This window comes from Neofelis nebulosa, chromosome 1, assembly GCF_028018385.1.
Source record: "Neofelis nebulosa isolate mNeoNeb1 chromosome 1, mNeoNeb1.pri, whole genome shotgun sequence".
Taxonomy (NCBI): domain Eukaryota; kingdom Metazoa; phylum Chordata; class Mammalia; order Carnivora; family Felidae; genus Neofelis; species Neofelis nebulosa.
In genome coordinates, this window is record NC_080782.1 from 170,238,090 (window position 1) to 170,258,570 (window position 20,481).

The window sequence follows — 20,481 nt, forward strand, 5'->3', positions numbered from 1 at the left end:
CACAGAATCTGAAACAGGCTCCAGGCTCTGAGCAGTCAGCACAGAGCCCGATGCAGGGCTCGAACTCACATACCGCGAGATCGTGACCTGAGCCGATGTCGGACGCTTAACCGACTGAGCCACCCAGGCGCCCCTTAGCACTACTCTTTGAAAAGATCTACCTGCCACAGTGTCTAATAAGAACTGGAGAAACCAGTGGATGAGGAGAGCAGAATATTAATGCGTCATCCAGCCAAGATGTGCTAAGGTTCTGTAGTAAGCTCATAGCAGTGGCCACAGTGAGAGTATCTGTGAGTAATATCGGGATAGGGCAGAGGTACCTATTCTGTGTTACGCAAAATGAATGAGTTATGATACATACCAGAATAAAGATGACATACATAAACATTAGTATAACTGTTAAGCTAGCTGATGTTTAAAAATTAATCAAGGGGCGCCTGGGTGGCTCAGTCGATTAAGCGTCTGACTCTAGATTTTGGCTCAGGTCATGATCTCACGGTTTGTGAGTTCAAGCCCCATATCAGGCTCTGAACTGACAGCTCAGGGCCTGGTTGGGATTCTAAGTCTCTCTTTCTCTCTCTCTCTCTTTTCCCTTCCCCTCTGCGTGCTCTCTCTCTCAAAATAAACTTAAAAAATAAGATGAATCGAGATTTGCCAGGCATCAATGTTGGTAGCTAAGTGAACCAAGAGTTTTAAGGTATCTGAATGATAATAGTAATATAATGGTAAAACTGAACCACTAGTTTGAACTAGTTGCTGACAACTTACTCAGAGTTTTATTATGAGTAATTACATCTCTGAAAAAAAAATACTTCCCTTCATATCAACAGTTAAATCTGCTAATTGTATCAAAATCCCTGTATTTTGTTTTTAGTCCATGAGTGAGCTCAGTTTCCACTGACTGAGGGACCGCTGGAAATGAGCAGATCAGCAAACACTGGAGAGTTACAAAGTCGAACAAACCTAGAACCCAGGAAAGCAGGTCTAACAGTCCTTACAGAATAACTTAAACAAAAAGAGAATATACATTTCAAAGTATTTTCCAAGTGAACAGCAACCAGTGACAATGGTTTTCACTACTGAACAAATGAGACTACTCAGTCCACTGAGACAAATGAGAAAAGCCAATTTTAGAACTCTTTCTTCCACAAAGAGGGAGAACAGAAAGGTCTTCTGCTTGACACAGGTATCACCCCTCCCTCTGACTACAATCAGAAGTTCCAGGGCGGCATGAGCGAGGGCACAGGGCACCACATATGGACTCAAAGGGCTACTGAAGGCAGTCCTTGCGGTCAAGGAGCTGGACAGACACGTTAAAAAGATGAAACGTAAGGCTGCATATGCCAAATGGCCAACGACAAATGCAAATAATCAGTCCTATAGCAATTAAGAAGTGGCACCTTAAGTGGCAGGGAAAGCTTCAGCAATATAGCAGGGTTTGTGCAGGATAACTGATTGTTGAGAAGGAAGACCAGAAAATTCCATGGTGGGAAGCGGATCAATTATCCTTCAGGAAATACACACAGAAAAAGAAATAGGGAGGCACCCGGGTGGCTCAGTCAGTTGAGCGTCCAACTCTTGATTTCAGCTCAGGTCATGATCTCATGGTTTGTGAGATGAGTCCTGCGATGTTAGCATAGAGCCTGCTTAGGATTCTCTCTCTCTCTACCTTTCTCTCTCTCAAAATAAATAAATAAACTTTATTTTAAAAAAAGAAAAAGAGGGGTGCCTGGGTGGCTCAGTCAGTTAAGCGTCAATTCTTGATATTGGCTCAGGTCATGATACCACAGTTCATGGGATCGAGCCCCACAATGGGCTCTGCACTGACAGTGTGGAGCCTGCTTGGGATTCTCTCTCTCCCTCTCTCTCTGCCCCTCCCTTGCTTGCTCTCTCTCTCTCTCTCTCTCTCAAAATGAATAAACATTAAAAAATTTTTAATAAAAGTTTAAAAAAAGAAAAAGAAATAGGAGTCAAGTATTGTGATAGGGAACATGAAAATAGAAATAAAACCGTGAAAATATATTATTAAAATTCATTTGAAGAAATGGCAGCAATCCTACTCCCCATGCCAAGAAAAGGGGGTTGGGTCAGGGGAATAGGTGAATAGGTAGTTTATAACACTCCTCAGTGAAAAAGACTTCGTGTACATTGGAGGAAGTTTAAACATACGGGTAAAAATGTCTGTAGAGCCCAGTGCCACACAGCCTAGATTATTAGGGGGCTGGTTAATCTACACATTGAATCATTAAATTAAAAAGTCATAAAGGACCCAAGAAATAAAATAAATAAAATAAATAAGATACAAACCCTCAAAAATCTGCAAATGAGAGTTTCTAATAAAAGTATGGCATAAAATCTTAAAGCTGGACAGGACATTTGGACAAAAATTGCTTAAAATTCCAGAAGAGTGGTTCCTAAACCAACTGTCTCCGGGGCCCTATTAGTATTTTCTTACATTCCATTAATAAATAACGACATTTCTTAATTTGGGAATTTGATTAAATTTACATAACTGACGTTTCTGCTATACTCAGATTTTCTTTGATATCATATTCTTTCTGATATCACATTTCTTTCATATTATAATTCCTCTGAGTCTTCGTGATTCCCTTGATTTGCTTTAATTTTATTGACCTTTCTCTGCATAGAACCTGCCTCTCTATCTAGATGCTTGCTGATATTCATACAACAAAAATCCACAAACTTCTCTGATGAAATCCTCTTCTGATCCATAGGCAATAAGCAAGAAAAGAAATCCTGAGTCTCAGGCTGCTGTCTCCCGGGCCCCTCCTCATAATGCAGTCTTGGGACACCACCCTGAGAACTGTGTTATGGTATTTTTCCATTGTCTCAGACACATATGTGTGACATCCTCTCCATCAGTTCTCCCTTTATTTATAGAAAAGGTCTGCCAATTGCTGCTCTAGGTTAATGATTCACAGTGTGGACACATCCAAGTGGTTACACAAGACCTCTTGGGGCACAGAAACAAAATAGTAGAACATTTGCTTCTGTTTGTTGTCATACTTAGAAAAACTAAGCTCTACTAATATCTACTCTATGGATTGAGCATGCATGTCGCAAAAGGCCACATGTCACACACATGCAGTCCCCAGAGAAGAGTCAGAGTTCCACAGAAGAGGTGCTGGCTTACATCAGTAATTACTGCTTAATGAATAGAATCATTATTATACTTTGTAATAACGAGAAAATGACTGTTCAAATCTTTTGGGCCAGAAAACGATTCTACTTATTTTGCGAAAATAAACGTAAAGGTCTTAGGGCCAAATTATCCATTTTCTTTCACAAAAAGTCAAACATCCCAAACCCACTCACTTATTTGATGACAATGACACTCCAGTAACACTGATGTCAATTACAGTCATCATGGCAGATGCTTTTTAAAAAAAAAAAAAATATTTTTTCGGGGTGCCTTAGGCAGCTCAGTTGGTTAAGAATTCGACTCTTGATTTTGGCTCAGGTCACAGTCTCACAGTTGCATGAGTTTGAGCCCCACATCGGGCTCTGCACACTGACCACGCGGAGCCTGCTTGGGATTCTCCCTCTCTCCCTCTCTCTCTGCCTTCCCTGCTCCTGCTTTCTCTGTCTCTCTATAAATAAATAAATAAACTTAAAAAAAAATTTACTTATTTATTTTTACGGGAGAGAGAGAGAGAGAGAGAGAGAGAGAGAGAGAGAGAACTCAAGTGGGGGAGGGTAGAGAGAGAAGAGGACAGAGGATCCAAGCAGGCTCCTGCTGACAGCAGAGAGCCTGATGCAGACACAAAGCTCAAACCTGTGAATCCTGAGATCATTGACCTGAGCTGAAGTTGGATGCTTAATCGACTGAGCCACCCAGGTGCCCCTGACAGATACTTTTCTTAAAAAGAAAAAAATGTAACAATCTAAAAATGAAACAAAACCCTGTGCTAAGGAGAAATAGAGCATTTGGGAGAAAAAATGTTCAGTAACATTTCTATTGGTATATAATTTTGTTGGTGAAAATGAGGTATGTTAATTATAAAAAATACTAGCCATATAATAGCTCTAAAATGTGCAAGGACCGTTAAAAGCAGCCAACACTAGGACCCACGGGGCAAGTGGTTAGGTTTGAGATCTGCAACCAGGAGACCTGATCTGACACCTAAAAATATCACTCACTAGCTGTGTAACCCTGTTCAGTTTATTGAACTTTCTCCACATCTCCTCATCAGTAAAGGGGGGAATGATACATCTGTGCAGGACTGATATGGAATTAAAGCAAGTAAATCAGTACAGTGCCTAGCACAACTAAATTCCCACTAAAAGATGGTTTTACTACTATAAAGTCAGTGCTTAAAAACTAAGAAATAATAATATATAGTAAAATGTATCAAAAATGCCCTTCATTTAAATGAAATTACCCTCGAAAGTTTACACCATATGGGCAAGGTGACAGTGGTCAATGTGATATACCATATGATCATGGCCGTGATAAACATCTTGTTTTACAGGCTGATATTATAAGCTATCAACACCATAAACTAAAGTACAGACCTGGCAAGGGTAAAATCTAGAACCAACATAATTAATATTATTTTCCTTTAACTTGAAGAGATAAGGTATAAGGTGTCTCTTTCCTAGAACAAAAAATATATACATTCTTAGGAAATGTGTCATCTGGCTAACAAGGAGAAATTACTAAGTATTAGTAAAAAGTACATTAGGGAATACCAGAGTTACCAAAGATGTTCCTTACTTGTCAGTGCTGATGTGGCTCAGTCAGTTAAGCATCTGACTTTGGCTCAGGTCTTGATCTCATGGTTCATGAGTTCGAGCCCCACATTGGGCTCTCTGCTATCAGGACAGAGCCTGCCTTGGATCCTCTGTCCTGTTCTCTCTGCCCCTTCCCAGCTCATGCTCTCTCTGTCTCTGTCTCTCAAAAATAAACATTTTTTTTCAAGTTCAAAATTAAGCCAATAATCTAAATGATATGGAAAACTCTCTATATATCCATAACCAGTACTACTCCTGGTTAAACAGTGCTTGGTTTAATTACTATATGCATATCGATGAATAAATCTGGTTTTAAAGAACAGATGTTGATCAGAATACACAAATTAATCACAGAAAAATGATAATATCCATGGTATATTATTGTCTAAAGAATTCTGAGTTTAGGACTATTTCATACAACATACATAAATGTGAAAATAAACACAAATATATAAAATACAAAGTTCTTAAACTGATACATCATTTTATCTTCCCTGTGATACATATACCCTACATCACCCTGCCAATGACATTACAAAAACACTGGTTAAAATATTGAAAAGATCGTTAAAATACGTAACTGATGCACTTCCAGAGATTAAAAAAGAGATAAAAACAGATCTTAAGAAGGCTTTTGTCCTGAGAGTTTCTGCTAAGCCCCATAAAATTTAACGTACTTCAATGGCTGCAGGAAGGATGCAGGAAGTAAGCCTGGGGTTGCCCAGGATGGAGAGGGAAGGAAACCAGAATATGTCACCCAAAATATGCCTCTTTGACATAAAAATTATTTTGAGCTGAAGGCAATTAAGAAGCCACAAATTCAGGAAAAGCTCTCTCAACCCCCCCCCTCCCAACCTAAAGGATGTAAATTTTTCTTTTACTGGAGACAGACTCTTAGCCCAGAGATGGCACCAAAGGAACCTGCAAGCAAATCTTACTCCATTAGTGCCTTCCCAAAAATGTAACCCTCCCACAGTCTGCTGTCCTGGGACACTGAAAATGGCTTCCCTTTGTCCTGTCACTTCTTTACAAAGGTAATTGTTCTTTGTTGCAGAGGGTAAGTAAGCTGTCCTAAGCCACCACGCTGAGTTACTTTTCAGTGAGGTTTCTCCCACCTCAAGTTGTTCTGTAAACATTCATAAACTGGCTTTCTCTTGTTAATCTGTCAAATATAACTAGCATATAACTAAACAATCCTTAAAATCGATTACTCTTGGGGCACCTGGGTGGCTCAGTCGGTTAAGCGTCCGACTTCAGCTCAGGTCACGATCTCGCGGTCCATGAGTTCGAGCCCCGCATCAGGCTCTGGGCTGATGGCTCAGAGCCTGGAGCCTGCTTCTGATTCTGTGTCTCCCTCTCTCTCTGCCCCTCCCCCGTTCATGCTCTGTCTCCCTCTGTCTCAAAAATAAATAAAACGTTAAAAAAAAAAAAAATCAATTACTCTGTGATAGCCAAGACTATTCTATCATGGAACTTTGTCACTTTCAAAGTCCGTTGTCCTGTTATTAGATGTTATTATGTAGGCCTAACATCAAATATTCTACAATCTTGGCATTCCTTTTTAGGAAGAGGAGCTACAAATTCCATGTTTCTTCCTGAAAGAGTTTTATCAGCATGCGTACGCACACACACACACACACACACACACACACACACACACACCCCACAGGCCCAAATAATACAAATAATGTGTTGAAACAGTGTTTAGGACATGTTTCAAAACTCTAAAAGTTCTACATGCAAACAGGAGGACAATTAAAAATATTCACCGGTGTATGGGAAAGCACCCTACAGATCTCTATTACAATTTCCCCCTTGGATAAAGACATATAAGAGTAAAGACCGTGTTCAGGGTTTACAGAACACCCCATTAATCAAATCAGCCAATCTTTGTGACGGATCCTAAAGTGTGTGTGTGTGTGTGTGTGTGTGTGTGTGTGTGTGTGTGTGTGTAAAAATCTTCCATGTGTTTACCTACCAGTTTCTCCGGCTGTTTTATTCTTCCCATGAGGCTTATATAGAACGTACGAGCATCCTTTTACGTGAAAGTGGTCATTAATTTGTCTAAACCATCTGCAAATGACAAGAAAATGTGCTCAAGCAATATTTCCATAGCACAGATAACATCAATGCCATTCCAGAGAAATTCGGGCAGCACCCAAGTTTGGCATATCCACTAGCAGTTGGGGCCCAGCAGCTGGAAACCTGGTCTACAATCCACTGCTACAGCACTGCTATTTTACAGAACTAGAAATAAGGTATTGTCTGTAAGTGAGGACTTCATACCTCATAAGTGTTGTATTTCCAGTGAAAGGGCCGAACCTAATATCTTCAAATGGAGGTTGAAAGCCCAAAATATGTAAAGCTTCTTCTTGGGTAACAGGTGGCAGACTAGAAAAGAAACATTGCCTTTCATTTTGCAGTTCCAATCGCATGCAAATGATAACCTGTCTCAACATTCATATGTCCATCTGATTTGGTTTTTGTTTTGTTGTTGTTATTATTTTTTTGTTTTCTTTTTTTTTTTTTTTTAATTTACACCTGAGTTAGCACAGAGTGCAACAATGATTTCAGGAGTAGGTTCCAGGGATTCATCCCTATGTGTAACACCCAGTGCTCATCCCAACAACTGTCTTGCATCTGATTTGTAAACAATTTTACTAATACAGGTGACCTTTGAACGATGTGGGTTTGAACTGAGCACTTACACACACTACATACAAAATATGTGTTCATCTACTGTTTACTTTATTGGTAAGGTTTCTGGTCAACAGTAGACTGTTAGTAGTTAAGTTTTGGGGGAGTCAAAAATAATATGTGGATTTTAGACTGCCCTAACCCCTGCATTGTTTAAGGGTCAACTGTATTTTTAATGTTTATTTTGTCACAATAATGCATACTTACTTTTTTTTAATTTTTTTTTTACCGTTTATTCATTTTTGAGAGACAGAGAGAGACAGAGCATGAGCGGGAAGGGGCAGAGAGAGGGAGACACATCTGAAACAGGCTCCAGGCTCTGAGCTGACAGCACAGAGCCTGACGTGGGGCTCGAACTCACAAACTGCGAGATCCTGACCTGAGCCGAAGTCGGACGTTCAACCGACTGAACCACCCAGGCGCCCCAATAATGCATACTTATTATTTTCAGCTAAAGGCTTATAAAAAATAGCAATTTTCTTCTCGATTTATGAAAAATCTATTTTTAAAAATGTCCAATTATAGGAGCGCCTGGGTAGCTCAGTTGGTTGAGTGTCTGGCTCAGGTCATGATCTCAGGGTCATGGGATCAAGCCCTGTGTGGTGCCTGCTTAAGATTCTCTCTCTCTCTCTCTCTCTCTCTCTCTCTCTTTCTCTGCCCCTCACCCCACTCTAAAAATAATAAAAATAAAAGAAATAAAATATTTAAAAAGAAATCTTCAATGACAGAAAAAGCAATACAAAGTAACTTTGGAATTTGGAGTTTAGGGATACCACTAAATTAACATACTTACTTTCCAGCTCCTATTGTGCTGTACAAGAAATTCCAACAAGAAATTAATGAGGAGATGCCACAAGAAGTCTTATATTGCGGTCGGCTTATGCAGTACCTGAGAAAACAAAACGTTGCTTTCTTCACTTGAATGAATACAAAATATGCATACAGAAATATAACACTCATGGCAACTAAATGTGTTAACATAATGAAAACTTCTCTCATTAAAGCCAAGATAAAATCTTTACTCCCTTAAAATATTTTTGTATTTATTAAACATACCAGAAATGCATGCACAGCAACAATAAACCATCCAGTTTAATACAGTTAGCTAAGTTTAACCACTAATTAAAGTAGATGTTCTCCAAACCAATGGAGAAAAATAATGATATATAAATGCAGATACCAACTACTAAAATTTCAGCATAAGTTACTAGTTGAGCTGCATACAGGATTATTTGCAACTTCAAAAATACTGGAGAAATGAAACAAAGCATTGTCCCCATGTATCAACTTTTCAGAGATTTTTCAACTCAGACTAGAAAACATCCATTTATCACCCACTGTGTCCAACTAAAACCAGCAGCTCCATTGTCACAGAGAATTTTTTTCTTTTTAGAATCTTATTTTTTAATTTTATTTATTTATTTATTTATTTATTTATTTATTTATTTGAGAAAGAGAGAGCACGAGCTGGGGAGAGGCACAGAGAGACAAAGGCAGAGGATCAGAAGCAGACTCCACACTGACAGTGGAGAGCAGATGTGGGGCTTGAACTCATGAGCTGTGAGATCATGACCTGACCCAAAGTCCAAAACTTAACCGACTAAGCCAGCCAGGCACCTCGTATCACAGACAATTTTAAAATGTAGCACAAAATCCTTCCATAGCACAATTTAATTGCACTGACTAATCCAGACAATTTTCCAAACAGTCATGTGTCAAGAGAAGTGACTACAGCTAACATGAACAGAGGAGAAAAGAAGGAGACTATTCAATTTAAAAAAAAAAAAGAAAGAAAGAAAGAAATAGTGGGGCACCTGGTGGCTCAGTCGACTAAGCGTTTGACTTCAGCTCAGGTCATGGCCTCACAGCTTGTGGGTTTGAGCCCTGCATCAAGCTCTGTGTTGAGAGTTTAGAGCCTGGAGCCTGCTTCAGATTCTGTGTCTCCCTCTCTCTCTCTCTCTCGCCCTCCCTGGTCATGCTCTGTCTCTGTGTCTCTCAAAAATAAATAAGCATTAAAAAATTTTTTTTAAAAATAGTATTGGGTTTCAAATTATTTCCCTGCTTTTTTTTTTTTTAAGTAATCTCTATACCCTTGAAGCTCAAACCCACAACCCTGAGATCAAGAGTCACAGGTTCTACTGACTAAGCCAGCCAAGCACCTCTCCCAACTGCTTTCTAATGAAGGTGCTAATAGTAGACAAAACAAAAAGGAGAAACAAGATTTGTCATCACTAAACACAGTTTTGGTATTACCTTACAATTAATTACAAAAAGAGGGGTGCCTGGGTGGCTCAGTTGTTTAAGCATCTGACTTTTGATTTCGGCTCAGGTCGTGATCTCACGGTTGTGAGACTGCACTCCTCCTTGGGCTCTGAGCTGACTGAGGGGCCTGCCTGGGACTCTCTCCCTCTCTCTCTGCCCCTCCCCATGCTTGTGCATATGCTCAAGGGCGCATATGCTCTCTCTCTCTCTGTCCCGAAATAAATAAAAATATTTAAAAAATTAATTACAAAAAGAAAAATTGCAGGTGTATGTTTATTTGTATATGTGCATATAATATGCATAATGCACATACATAAGTCAACAATGACCCTTGTATCTACAGGCTTAAGATACAAAAGATGATTATGGTTACTAAACTATACGGTTATTATATAGCCACATAATACAAGGATTGTTATGGATTGAACTGGACCCACCTAAAAAAGATACACTGAAGTCCATGGGGCGTCTGGGTGGCTCAGGCAGTTAAGCATCCAACTCTTGATTTTGGCTCAGGTCATTATCTCATGGTTTGTGAGACTGAGCCCCACATTGGGCTCTGCACTGACAGCATGGAGCCTGCTTGGGATTCTCTCTCTCCCTTTCTCTCTGCCCCTCACCCACTTGCAAGCACGTGCTCTCTGTCTCTTCTCTTCTCTCTCTCTCTCTCTCTCTCTCTGAAAATAAATAAATAGGGGCACCTGGGTGGCTCAGTTGGTTGAGCGTCCGACTTCGGCTCAGGTCATGATCTCACGGCCCATGGGTTCGAGCCCCGCATCGGGCTCTGTGCTGACAGCTCAGAGCCTGGATCCTGCTTTGGATTCTGTGTCTCCCTCCCACTCTGCCCACCCCCCTCCCCCCCGCCACTCATACTCTGTCTCTATCTCAAAAATAAATAAACATTAACAAGTTTAAAAATAAATAAATAAATAAACTTTTTTTTTTAATTAAAAAAAAGATACGTTGAAGACCTAACCACAGGTACCTATGAATACAATCTAATTTGGAAATAAGGTCTTCACTGATAAAATCAAGTTAAGATGAAGTCATACTTGAGTAAGGGTGGGCTCTTAATCCAAGATGGCTGGTGTCCTTATAAAAAAGAAAAAAGGGACATGCAGAGAGGAGAGTGCCGTGTGAAGACCCAAACACATGAAGGGAAAACTCAGAGACAGAAGTGTTGCAGCAGCAAGCCTAGGAATGCCAAGGACCGCCAAGGCACCAGAAGCTAGGATGAAGCTAGGATGAAGCAGAGTCTAGCCCTCAGATTTCAGAGGGAATGTGGCCCTCCCAACAGCTTGGGCTCTGACTCCCGACCTCCAGAACTATGAGCCAGTTCCTGTTGATTTAATCCAGCCAGTTTATGGCACTTTGTTATGGTAGCTCTAGGAAACTCATATGCTAATCATCATCCAGGAAACACTACAAACTGCTTTACATCCACAAAAGCAAAAAACCCTGAACACATTATGAATGGTTTTGTTTATAGCTATTTGCAAGGCTGTTTAAAAAAAGAACTCCTACCCACAGAAATGACCCTGACTTGAGAAAGTGTTGGCGTTACAGGGCTCTCATATTTCAAACTCAGAAGCTAACTTCCATAAGAGCTCATGTATTCATAGCTACCACCTACATTCTGTTCTGCAACTAGATTTCCAACAAATTGACTTAGCAGTCACCATGACTTGTTTCCTGATGCTTTTCCATTCCTTATTTTTTCTCACCAGGTATCTTGGGTGGTTGACATTCCTTGTTGAGTGGCTAAGAGCTCATGGCCATTGCAGTCACTCAATTCTTGCATGACTGGGAGTCTGTTGCTTCCATACTTGAATGACAACATAAATAGGACACTTGGGTGACTTTTTCTCTCCTGAGAAACATGATTCCACTGTAGCCTGAGAGCTAGTACTGCCATGATGTGAAGACCGAGACCAAAGGGGTAATTTCCCTTTGTACTGGTTTTGCACTGTATACCCATGACTCCTTATGCTTGAACTCCAGTAACTCCACCAGAACATGCCTTGGTGCTGATCAATCTGTATCGGTTTTCCTTTCCTGGGACACAATTTACAGTTTTATATCTGCAGACTCTAGCTTTTCCTTCTTTTGGGAACGTTCCTTCCGATTGTGTCTTTCAATATTTTTTTTTTCTATTTGTTCTGATCTCTTTCTCTGGAATACCAGTTAGTGATATTTGGAGCTTCTGTCTGTTACCCATATCTATCTGTTGTTGTTGTTGTTGCTGTTTTTAACAATTTTATTTTTAAGTAATCTCTACAGCCAATGTGAGGCTCAAACTCATAACCCCAAGATCAAGATTCATATGCTCTACCTACTGAGCCAGTCAGGCGCCCCAATATTTATCTGTCCTTTAATCATTTTTTATATCTTTGTTCTTTTCCATTTGGGTTTTGTGCAATTTCCTCACACTGACTCACCATTGACTTAATTATGTTTTTCACTGGGTTGGGTTTTTTTTTTTCCTGCTTCTAATGTGGTTTTCACCTGTGCAATGACTTTGTCCTCCACTTCTTTCTGTGGGCCTGTCAATTATTTCCCCTTCTGTAGTCATATAATCTCTTCTTTGACTTCATTTTGAAAAATTGTATGAATTATAACTTTTTTGATATAAAGGGCTTATTGTCAATTTTAACTTTATTTCCTTGAATAACTCTTCCAAAGATGTATATGCCTTCCACAGTTGCCTGTTTTTATTTGCAATTTTTATACACATATATCAAGTTGCTTCCTCTGTCTTTCCTCATCCTTGAATACAGCCGATTATCACTGAAGAGTTGTTTGCTGTCTTCAACATCCCATCGTCAAATTTGTCAAGTCTGCCCCTCATTTTTGTTTTGTTTTTTTTTTTTATAATTTTGGTAAAGACACATAACATAAAATATACCATCTTAACCAGTTTTTAAGGGTACAGTTGAGTCATGTTAACTATATTCAGTGTCGTGAAAGAGATCTCTAGAATGTCTCCATATTGCAAGACTGAAACTCTACACCCACGGGACAACACCTTTTTCCCCCCTCCCCCCAGCCTGTGACAAACACCATTCTACTTTCTGCTTTTATGAGTTTGACTACTTTATACTTGATATAAATGGAATCATACAGTATTTCTCTTTTTGTCACTGGTGACCACCATTCTACATTCTTTCTCTTTCATTTTGACAACTCTTAAGTACCTCTTTGTAAAATGGAATCACACATTATTAGTCTTTTTGTGTCTGGCTTATTTCACCTAGCATAATGTCCTCAAAGTTCATCCATGTTGTACCGTGTGTCAGAATTCCTTCTATTTTAAGGCTGAATTAATATTCCATTGTGTATATATACCACATTTTCTTTATTCCTTCAACTATCAATGGACACTTGGGCTATTTCCCCTTCCCAGCTATTGTGAATAATGCTGCAATGAACACAGTATGCAAATATCTCTTCAAGATCCTGCTTTCAATTCTTTTGGATATATACCCAGAAGTGGGATTACGGGATCATATGGTATCTTAGTCAGCTCAGGCTGCTATAACAAATTATGACAGACCTGGTGGCTTCAACAACAAACAATTATTTATTTCCCATAGTTCTTGAGGCTAAGAAGTCCAAAACTGAGGTGCCAACGAATCTAATGTCTGGGGAGAAACTGCATATGGCCATCCTCTCATTGTGTCCTCACACGATGGAGCAGAGACAGAGGAGGAAGCAATCTCCCACTTCCTGTCCTTTACAAGGCACGAATCCCATTCATGGGGGCTCCCCCTTCATGACCCAATCACCTCCCAAAGGCCCCATCTCTTAATACCATCACATTGGGGGTTAGGATTCCAATATATGAATTGGGGGGAGACACAAACATTCAGCCACAACACACATTCTATTTTTAACTTTTCGAGAAACTTCCACACTATTTTCCATAGGGGCTGTACTATTTTAGATTTTTATATTCCTACCGACAGCACACAAAAGTTCTGATTTCTCCACATTCTTGCCAACAACTATTATTTTCTGGCTTTTTTCATAGTGGCCATCCTACTGGGTGTGAGGAAATACCATATTGCAATTTTGATTTGCCATTTCTCTGACAATAGTGTTGAGCATCTTTTTGTATGCTTGCTGGCCATTTGCATATTCTTTGGAGAAATGTCTATTCAAGTCCTTTGCCCATTTTTTAATTGGGTTCTTTGGTACTTTTGTTGTTGAATTGTAGGAGTCCTTTACATATTCTGGATATTAACCCCTTATCAGATGTATGATCTGCAAAATATTTTCTCCCACTCTGTAGGATGCCTTTTCACTTTGTTGATGGTTTTCTTTGATGCACACAAGTTTTAAGGCTTGATATGATTCTATTTGTCTAGTTTTGCTTTTGTTACCTGTGCTTTTGGTGTCATATCTCAGATATCGTTGTCAAATTCAATGTCATGAAATTTCCCCCTAAGTTTTCTTCTAGTTTCATAGTTTTAGGTCTTTACATTTATGTCTTTAATCTATTTTGAGTTAATTTTTGATAAGCAGGGTCAAGTTCATTCTTTTGCAGGTGGATATCCACTTTTCCCAGCAAGATTTGCTGAAGAGACTGTCCTTTCTCTATTCCGTGGGCTTGGCACCCTTACGGAAGATTGTTTGCCCATTTACATGAGTGCTTCTCTCTGGGCTTTCTATTCTGACCCATTTGTCTACATATCTGTCTGTATGCCAAGATCACACTGTTTTGATTATGTAGCTCTGGGAGGTTTTGAAATCAGGAAGTGGGTGGCCTACGTTCCACTCTTGCCATCACTACCTTCCCAGCAATTCACTAGAGGCACTGTCCTTAGCTAGAAATTAGGAAGTAAAATAATCCAGTAGCGATCAGATGAGCAGGATGTCTCCTTCCACAACCCCTACCTGCATTTCTGTAGTGCTAAACTGGATCTCCATCAAGAACTCTGATGTTCCTCCCCTGGTGCAGTGGCTCACACCCCTAGATCTAACCAAAGGGTCACCGGATGGTTTCAGGACTGCCACATGAACTTTAGGGAAACCTGTACCATTTGAGGCTAATAGTAGTCTTTGCAGTTCTTGGTGCCCTCTCCCTGTTGGTCCAGAGTGCAGAGGATTTGAGAAGCATGTGTTAGAGACTATGGTTTGGGAATATTGTTAATTCTTTGTTTCAGGGAAGATAAGAGTTTTCCCCTATTTTTTATTTTCTTGTTATTGTTTCCATGGGTTTGAGGCATAGAGGCCAAGGGCAGGCCACCCCAAAATGGGTCGCTTTGACATGAACATTATTTTGAGTTGAAAGCAATCCAAACCCAGCAGATTCAGAAAAAGCTCGTTATTCCCCCTCCCCCATCAACTGCCTGCTTTACCAGGAAGAGAGCTATTAACCAGAGACTCCCCTTTACCTGAGAAACTTATCTGCATAATAGGGTAATTTTTGTTTTTCAAAACATCTCCTTTCATCTCCCTACTAATAGCCTTCCTCCTCTTATCCGCAGACTCCTACCCCTCTCCTTAGCTCACATAACCTTCATGTTACCTCAATGTCTTTAGAATTTCCATGTCTGTGTGAATTCCCTGTACATACGCTGATTTTCTCCTGTTAATCTGTCTCATGTCAATTTGATTCTAAGTCCATCTAGAAGAGCCTGGAAGAGCAGAGGAAAGCTACCTCCCGAATAGAGAGAAGGAATGGAGTAAACAGACCTTATTCTGTCATATTTAAATCTCCAACTTCTATCCAAAACACCTCTTCACAAAGTCTTAGGGTCACTCCTAGACACCCTTAAGATTTTCCATATTTCTTCATCAGTCCAAACTTGTTTACTGGTCTTGTTCATGACCAGCCTAAAACTTTTACTGACTTTCTACTATCTCCTACGGGTGTTTCCATTCCAACCGTACTCTTGTAATATCTTCAGTGGGAAATGAGTTTATCATCCTAACAGTGTTTCCCCTCAGGTTATTTCTCCCATCTATCCTTCCTCATCCAAGCCTTATGGTTTCACATGTTATACTATTAAAATACAATTACCCAAATTTGTTGTTAAAACAAATCTTAGGTCTAAGGGATTAGAAGCAAAAATGGGCAAAGGCTTTCTCCAAAGAAAATAAAATTACTGTTTTTGATTCTAATGCCTCTTCTCCAATATAATCTACATCCTTATTACTACCAATTAATCTTTTAAAATACCCTTTTGTTAAGAAATCATCAAGGGCTTCTCTCTACGTCAGGAACAACAACAAAAAAATCTAAATCCTTAGCCTAGTGTCCAAGATACAGATCATGACAGGTTACAAAGAAAGAATGTGAACTTTGGAGTCTGGCTCTCTTCAGTTTTAATACAAGATCTGCTTCTTCACCATGTGATGTTAGGTAAGCTTCTTAGCTTCTGAACTTCACTCCAGACAAGCCTGTCTAATCTTCATTACCAATACACAAGACACTCTCCTCCCATCCATGCAAAGACCTTTGGACCCTCCATACCTCTCTTAAGGCCCAGCTCCTCAGTGAAGCCTTTTGATGATCATTATTTCCTCTCATGTTGGTAGTTTATTCATACCCATCTTGTCTGAATATTCATACCCATCTTTGTCTGAAACTTGTCTGAGATATTTTATATTTCTCTGCTTAGTCCCCATTTCTCACCTACATTTTAAACTCTGAGAAAACAAACGCCATGTTTTGTGTATCTCTGTATTCTCGGCCACAGTAAAGGGTCCAATATTTATTAAATAGGTGATAAAATCTAACATTTTTTAAACCTCACACAAATAATTTTTAAAATCTCAACTCATAGGGGCACCTGGGTGGCTCAGTTGGTTAAGCCTCTGACTTCGGCTCAGGTCATGATCTCACGGTTTGTGAGTTCAAGCCCTGCGTCAGGCTCTGTGCTGACAGCTCAGAGCCTGGAGCCTGCCTCAGATTCTGTGTCCCCCTCTCCCTCTGCCCCTCCCCTGCTCAGGCTCTGACTCTCTCTTTCAATAATAAATAAATGGTAAAAAAAAATTTTTTTTTAATCTCAAATCATAGACTAGTAATATCCAAAAGCCATCATTAATTAAACATTTTTTTTCTTTCAAATAGGAACTGTATTCCAAGGTAACCAAACAGCCACAGTTGATGAGTGAAAGCTCTTCTTATTGGAAGAAGATCACTAACTAATAAAGGGAGAAGATCTGAAAGAAATTTGAAATATCACCATTTTCCAGCAAGGATTCAGGTAACAATCATCAATGGGTTTGGCTAAAACCACTAGGTGAAAAGTTAATGGGGACAGGATATTAGCCTGATGCCACTGTCCCCCCCACTGATTATGTGATGGTTGCAGAAAGGAAGAAAAAAGAACTTGACAATGTGGGCTGATGCTGTCACCGCCTAAATCCGATAATTAGTCTTAGAATCTAGTACGGGACGACCAGATACTATGCATCCCCTGATGTGATGCAGTATGAAGAACAAAGGGTCACCGAGGCAGTACTGTTGCCTAAAATGTTCAATCAGAATCTAAACCAAGTCTGTATGTCTAACTTCCAGCTGTCAGGAAATACTGAGGCTATAGAAATAATTTAGACAACAGGGGGGAAATATCAGACAAATCCAGAAGGTAGGACACTCTACAAGATATCTGGGCAAGTCTCTTTAAGAAGTTAATCTAGGGGCCCCTGGGTGGTTCAGTCAGTTAAGTGTCCAACTCTTGATTTTGGCTCAGGTCACGATCTCACGGTTTACGAGATTGAGCCTCGCTGTTGGGCTCTGCACTAACAGCGTGGAGCCTGCTTGGGGTTCTCTCTCTCTCTCTCTCTCTCTCTCTCTCTCTCTCTCTGCCCCTTCCCTGTACTATCTCTCTCTAAATAAATAAATAAACATTAGAGAAAAAAAAAAAAGAAGTCAATCTCCTAGAATTTAAAAAACAAAAGTGAGGGGAGGGAGGTAGAGACTGTTCTAGGTTAAGAGAGACATACAAGCCACAACAAGCAAACACTAAGTGTGGTTCATGGTTGGGAACCACAATGAACAACCACTTGTGAAAATACTTCAAAACAATGTGGAAAACCTAAATTTAGCCTAGGAATTAGATACTATGGAAATATTATTAACTTTATTAAGTATGACAATGCTATTGTGTTAAGTGTGGTTAAGGAAAAAAGTCAATTTTTAGAGATTACCATCTTCTGAGATCTAATACTTTCCGCTGCTTAATATCTTCAAGAGGAGAATACTGAGGCCACTCCCTCTGATGTCTTCCTTTTTTGTCTGAAGTTTTTTTCTTGCAAATTTGTTTCTTTACATTGCCTAAACACAAGAATACAAAGTAAGCAAAATGCTCAGGATGAAATAAGTCATTATGGGAGTATAAATAATTATGTAAAAGGGACCCCTGGGTGACACAGTTGGTTAAGCAACCAACTTCATCTCAGATCATGATCTTGAGGTTCACGAGTTTGAGCCCCACGTCGCATCGGGTTCTGTGCTGACAGCTCAGAGCCTGGAACCTGCTTCAGATTCTGTGTGTGTCTCTCTCTGTGCTCCTCCCCAACTCGAGCTCTGACTCTCTCTCTCAAAAATAAATAAACATTTAAAAAATTATGTAACAAAATTAAAAAGTAATTGCCACTAGTTCTCAAAATGATATTGCAAACATGTTGAAGAAAGACATGTATCTTCAAGAATACTCCCCTGGCTTAAAGAGAGAGAATAAATAAAAACAAGTTTAAGCAATCATGAGTGTAGTTCCTATCAGATTCTTACACTTCCAACTCCTGATCTAGTCACTTCTCTAGGAAAAGAATCAATCACAAAATCTTTGGTTTAGAAAATCAAATTACTTGGGGCGCCTGGGTGGCTCAGTCGGTTGAGCGTCCGACTTCAGCCCAGGTCATGATCTCGCGGTCCGTGGGCTCGAGCCCCGTGTCGGGCTCTGTGCTGACAGCTCGGTGCCCGGAGCCTGTTTCAGATTCTGTGTCTCCCTCTCTCTCTGACCCTCCCCTGTTCATGCTCTGTCTCTCTCTGTCTCAAAAATAAATAAACATAAAAATTAAAAAAAAAAAAAAAGAAAAACAAATTACCAATGGTAAAATATTTAACTAGACCACTTTCCAGAAAATGAATCCCTTTCTACAAAACAATAAAACCACATTAATGTAACTCTGTTAAGAAAGTAAAAGCAATAGATCCAATAATGCAATGATGTGATATTTAAAAATACCTGCAGGCCTTACAGAGACCACAAAATGGATTAAGAATGATGCTCACGTGTACATTATGAAAACGTGACTTCGGCACCAGGAACTAGAACGGAAAACAAAGTCTTCTTTCTGTGTGTGTGTACGTAACGAAGTGTGCACGCACACACACACACGCATGTGCACACGTGAGCGCATGCAAGCAAACACACACACACACACACACACACACACACACACACACACACACCACTCTCTCCAAAAGACATGTAAAGCAAATAGCAGGGTCACCTAAGGGGGAGGAGAATTGGAAGCTAGACAAAAAGAAGACAAAACTGAGAATGAGACATTGCACTGTTTAATTTTTACACTTTTTGTTTCTGAACGATGCTAATGGATTACTCAGGCAAAAAAAAAAAAAAAAAAACACCTATTTAATTAAAATCTTAACTATAGAGAAATGATGGTTACCAGAAGGGAGGTGGGTGGCTGTGGGGGAAATAGGTGATAGGGATTAAGGATGCACTTGTTGAGATGAGCACCAGGTGAGGTATGGAATGTTGAATCCCTACATTGTATGCCTGAAACGAGTATTACACTTTCTGTTAACTGACTGGAATTTAAATTAAAACTTTAAAAAATATATTAATAAATAACATCCAAGTTTCATGTCAGTAAAATACCATTAACATTTCAGACAGCTATGCTCAAATACTTTAATAAATTTCACACATACTACATTTTCGATGAAGTGATCAAACCTGATGTGAAATTATATTAGAGCTAATATTTCATTTTTATGAGTTATTCACAATGATAAGACATAGATCATAGAGAGATATGTCTAGAAAACAAACACAGAAAGGGGTTTATTTCATTCGCCCTTCAATAAAACCCAAACCAGCTGGAACTCAGAAACTATGGTGACACAGGGGATTTCTCTGATTTTTGCAAGATGTCATAATGACAAACACTGTAATATCCAGACACCAGTTTTTCCCCACTGCCTCTAGCTATTTGAAGTCTTCACAGAGACACAAAATTTCCACAGAGCTGAACAACCAGTGGCAAATATGAGCTAAGTCCCATTCAGACAAGTTTCTTCCACTAATAAAATACATCTTAGAGACTGACAAGATGGAAAAACTACTGTCCAGCATTTCTCCGATGTCTTGTCTTCACTGCCCCATAATGCCTTAATGCCCTACGCAGTTTTCCCAGCCACTTAAAACCTTAGAGGCTAATGAAGCGTGCTAATCAGTGCCCTCAGCACCCCCTGGGGTGGTCTGGCCCCACACGCTTTCCTCTGAGGCTACCTAAGCCTGCCCTCTGTCCCCTTCAACTTTACGCCTCGGAGCCCCCCGGGCTAAAGAAGTGTGTGTTCCAAATAAGCATCCTTGGTAAATCCACCTGTTGCCACACGCGCAAAATTCCATTCAGCTCGGGAGAGAGGAAAGCTCTGGCAAAGTGGGAGCTAAGTTTGAGAGGAGAACGTAACATACCCACACCTGAACACTGTCTCCCCATCTCATCAACCCCAAGAACCTCTGCCCACTGCTGTCTGTCACCACCATATTCCTTCTTCCGTTC

At 39.8% G+C, this 20,481-nt stretch overlaps 1 protein-coding gene across 3 annotated transcripts in view; it reads right to left on the reverse strand.

Annotated features, from left to right (window-relative positions):
* The window catches only part of BIVM (basic, immunoglobulin-like variable motif containing), an 80,365-nt gene that overhangs the window by 48,091 nt on the left and 11,793 nt on the right, over nucleotides 1–20,481 (reverse strand). For all 3 annotated transcript variants that reach the window (XM_058743210.1, XM_058743204.1, XM_058743194.1), the window contains exons 3-6: nucleotides 17,875–18,001; nucleotides 8,246–8,341; nucleotides 7,042–7,146; nucleotides 6,734–6,828 (exon numbers count right to left, since the gene is read on the reverse strand). In XM_058743210.1, the coding sequence (XP_058599193.1) occupies nucleotides 6,734–6,828; nucleotides 7,042–7,146; nucleotides 8,246–8,341; nucleotides 17,875–18,001 (423 nt within the window). The remainder of the gene's footprint in view (nucleotides 1–6,733; nucleotides 6,829–7,041; nucleotides 7,147–8,245; nucleotides 8,342–17,874; nucleotides 18,002–20,481) is intronic.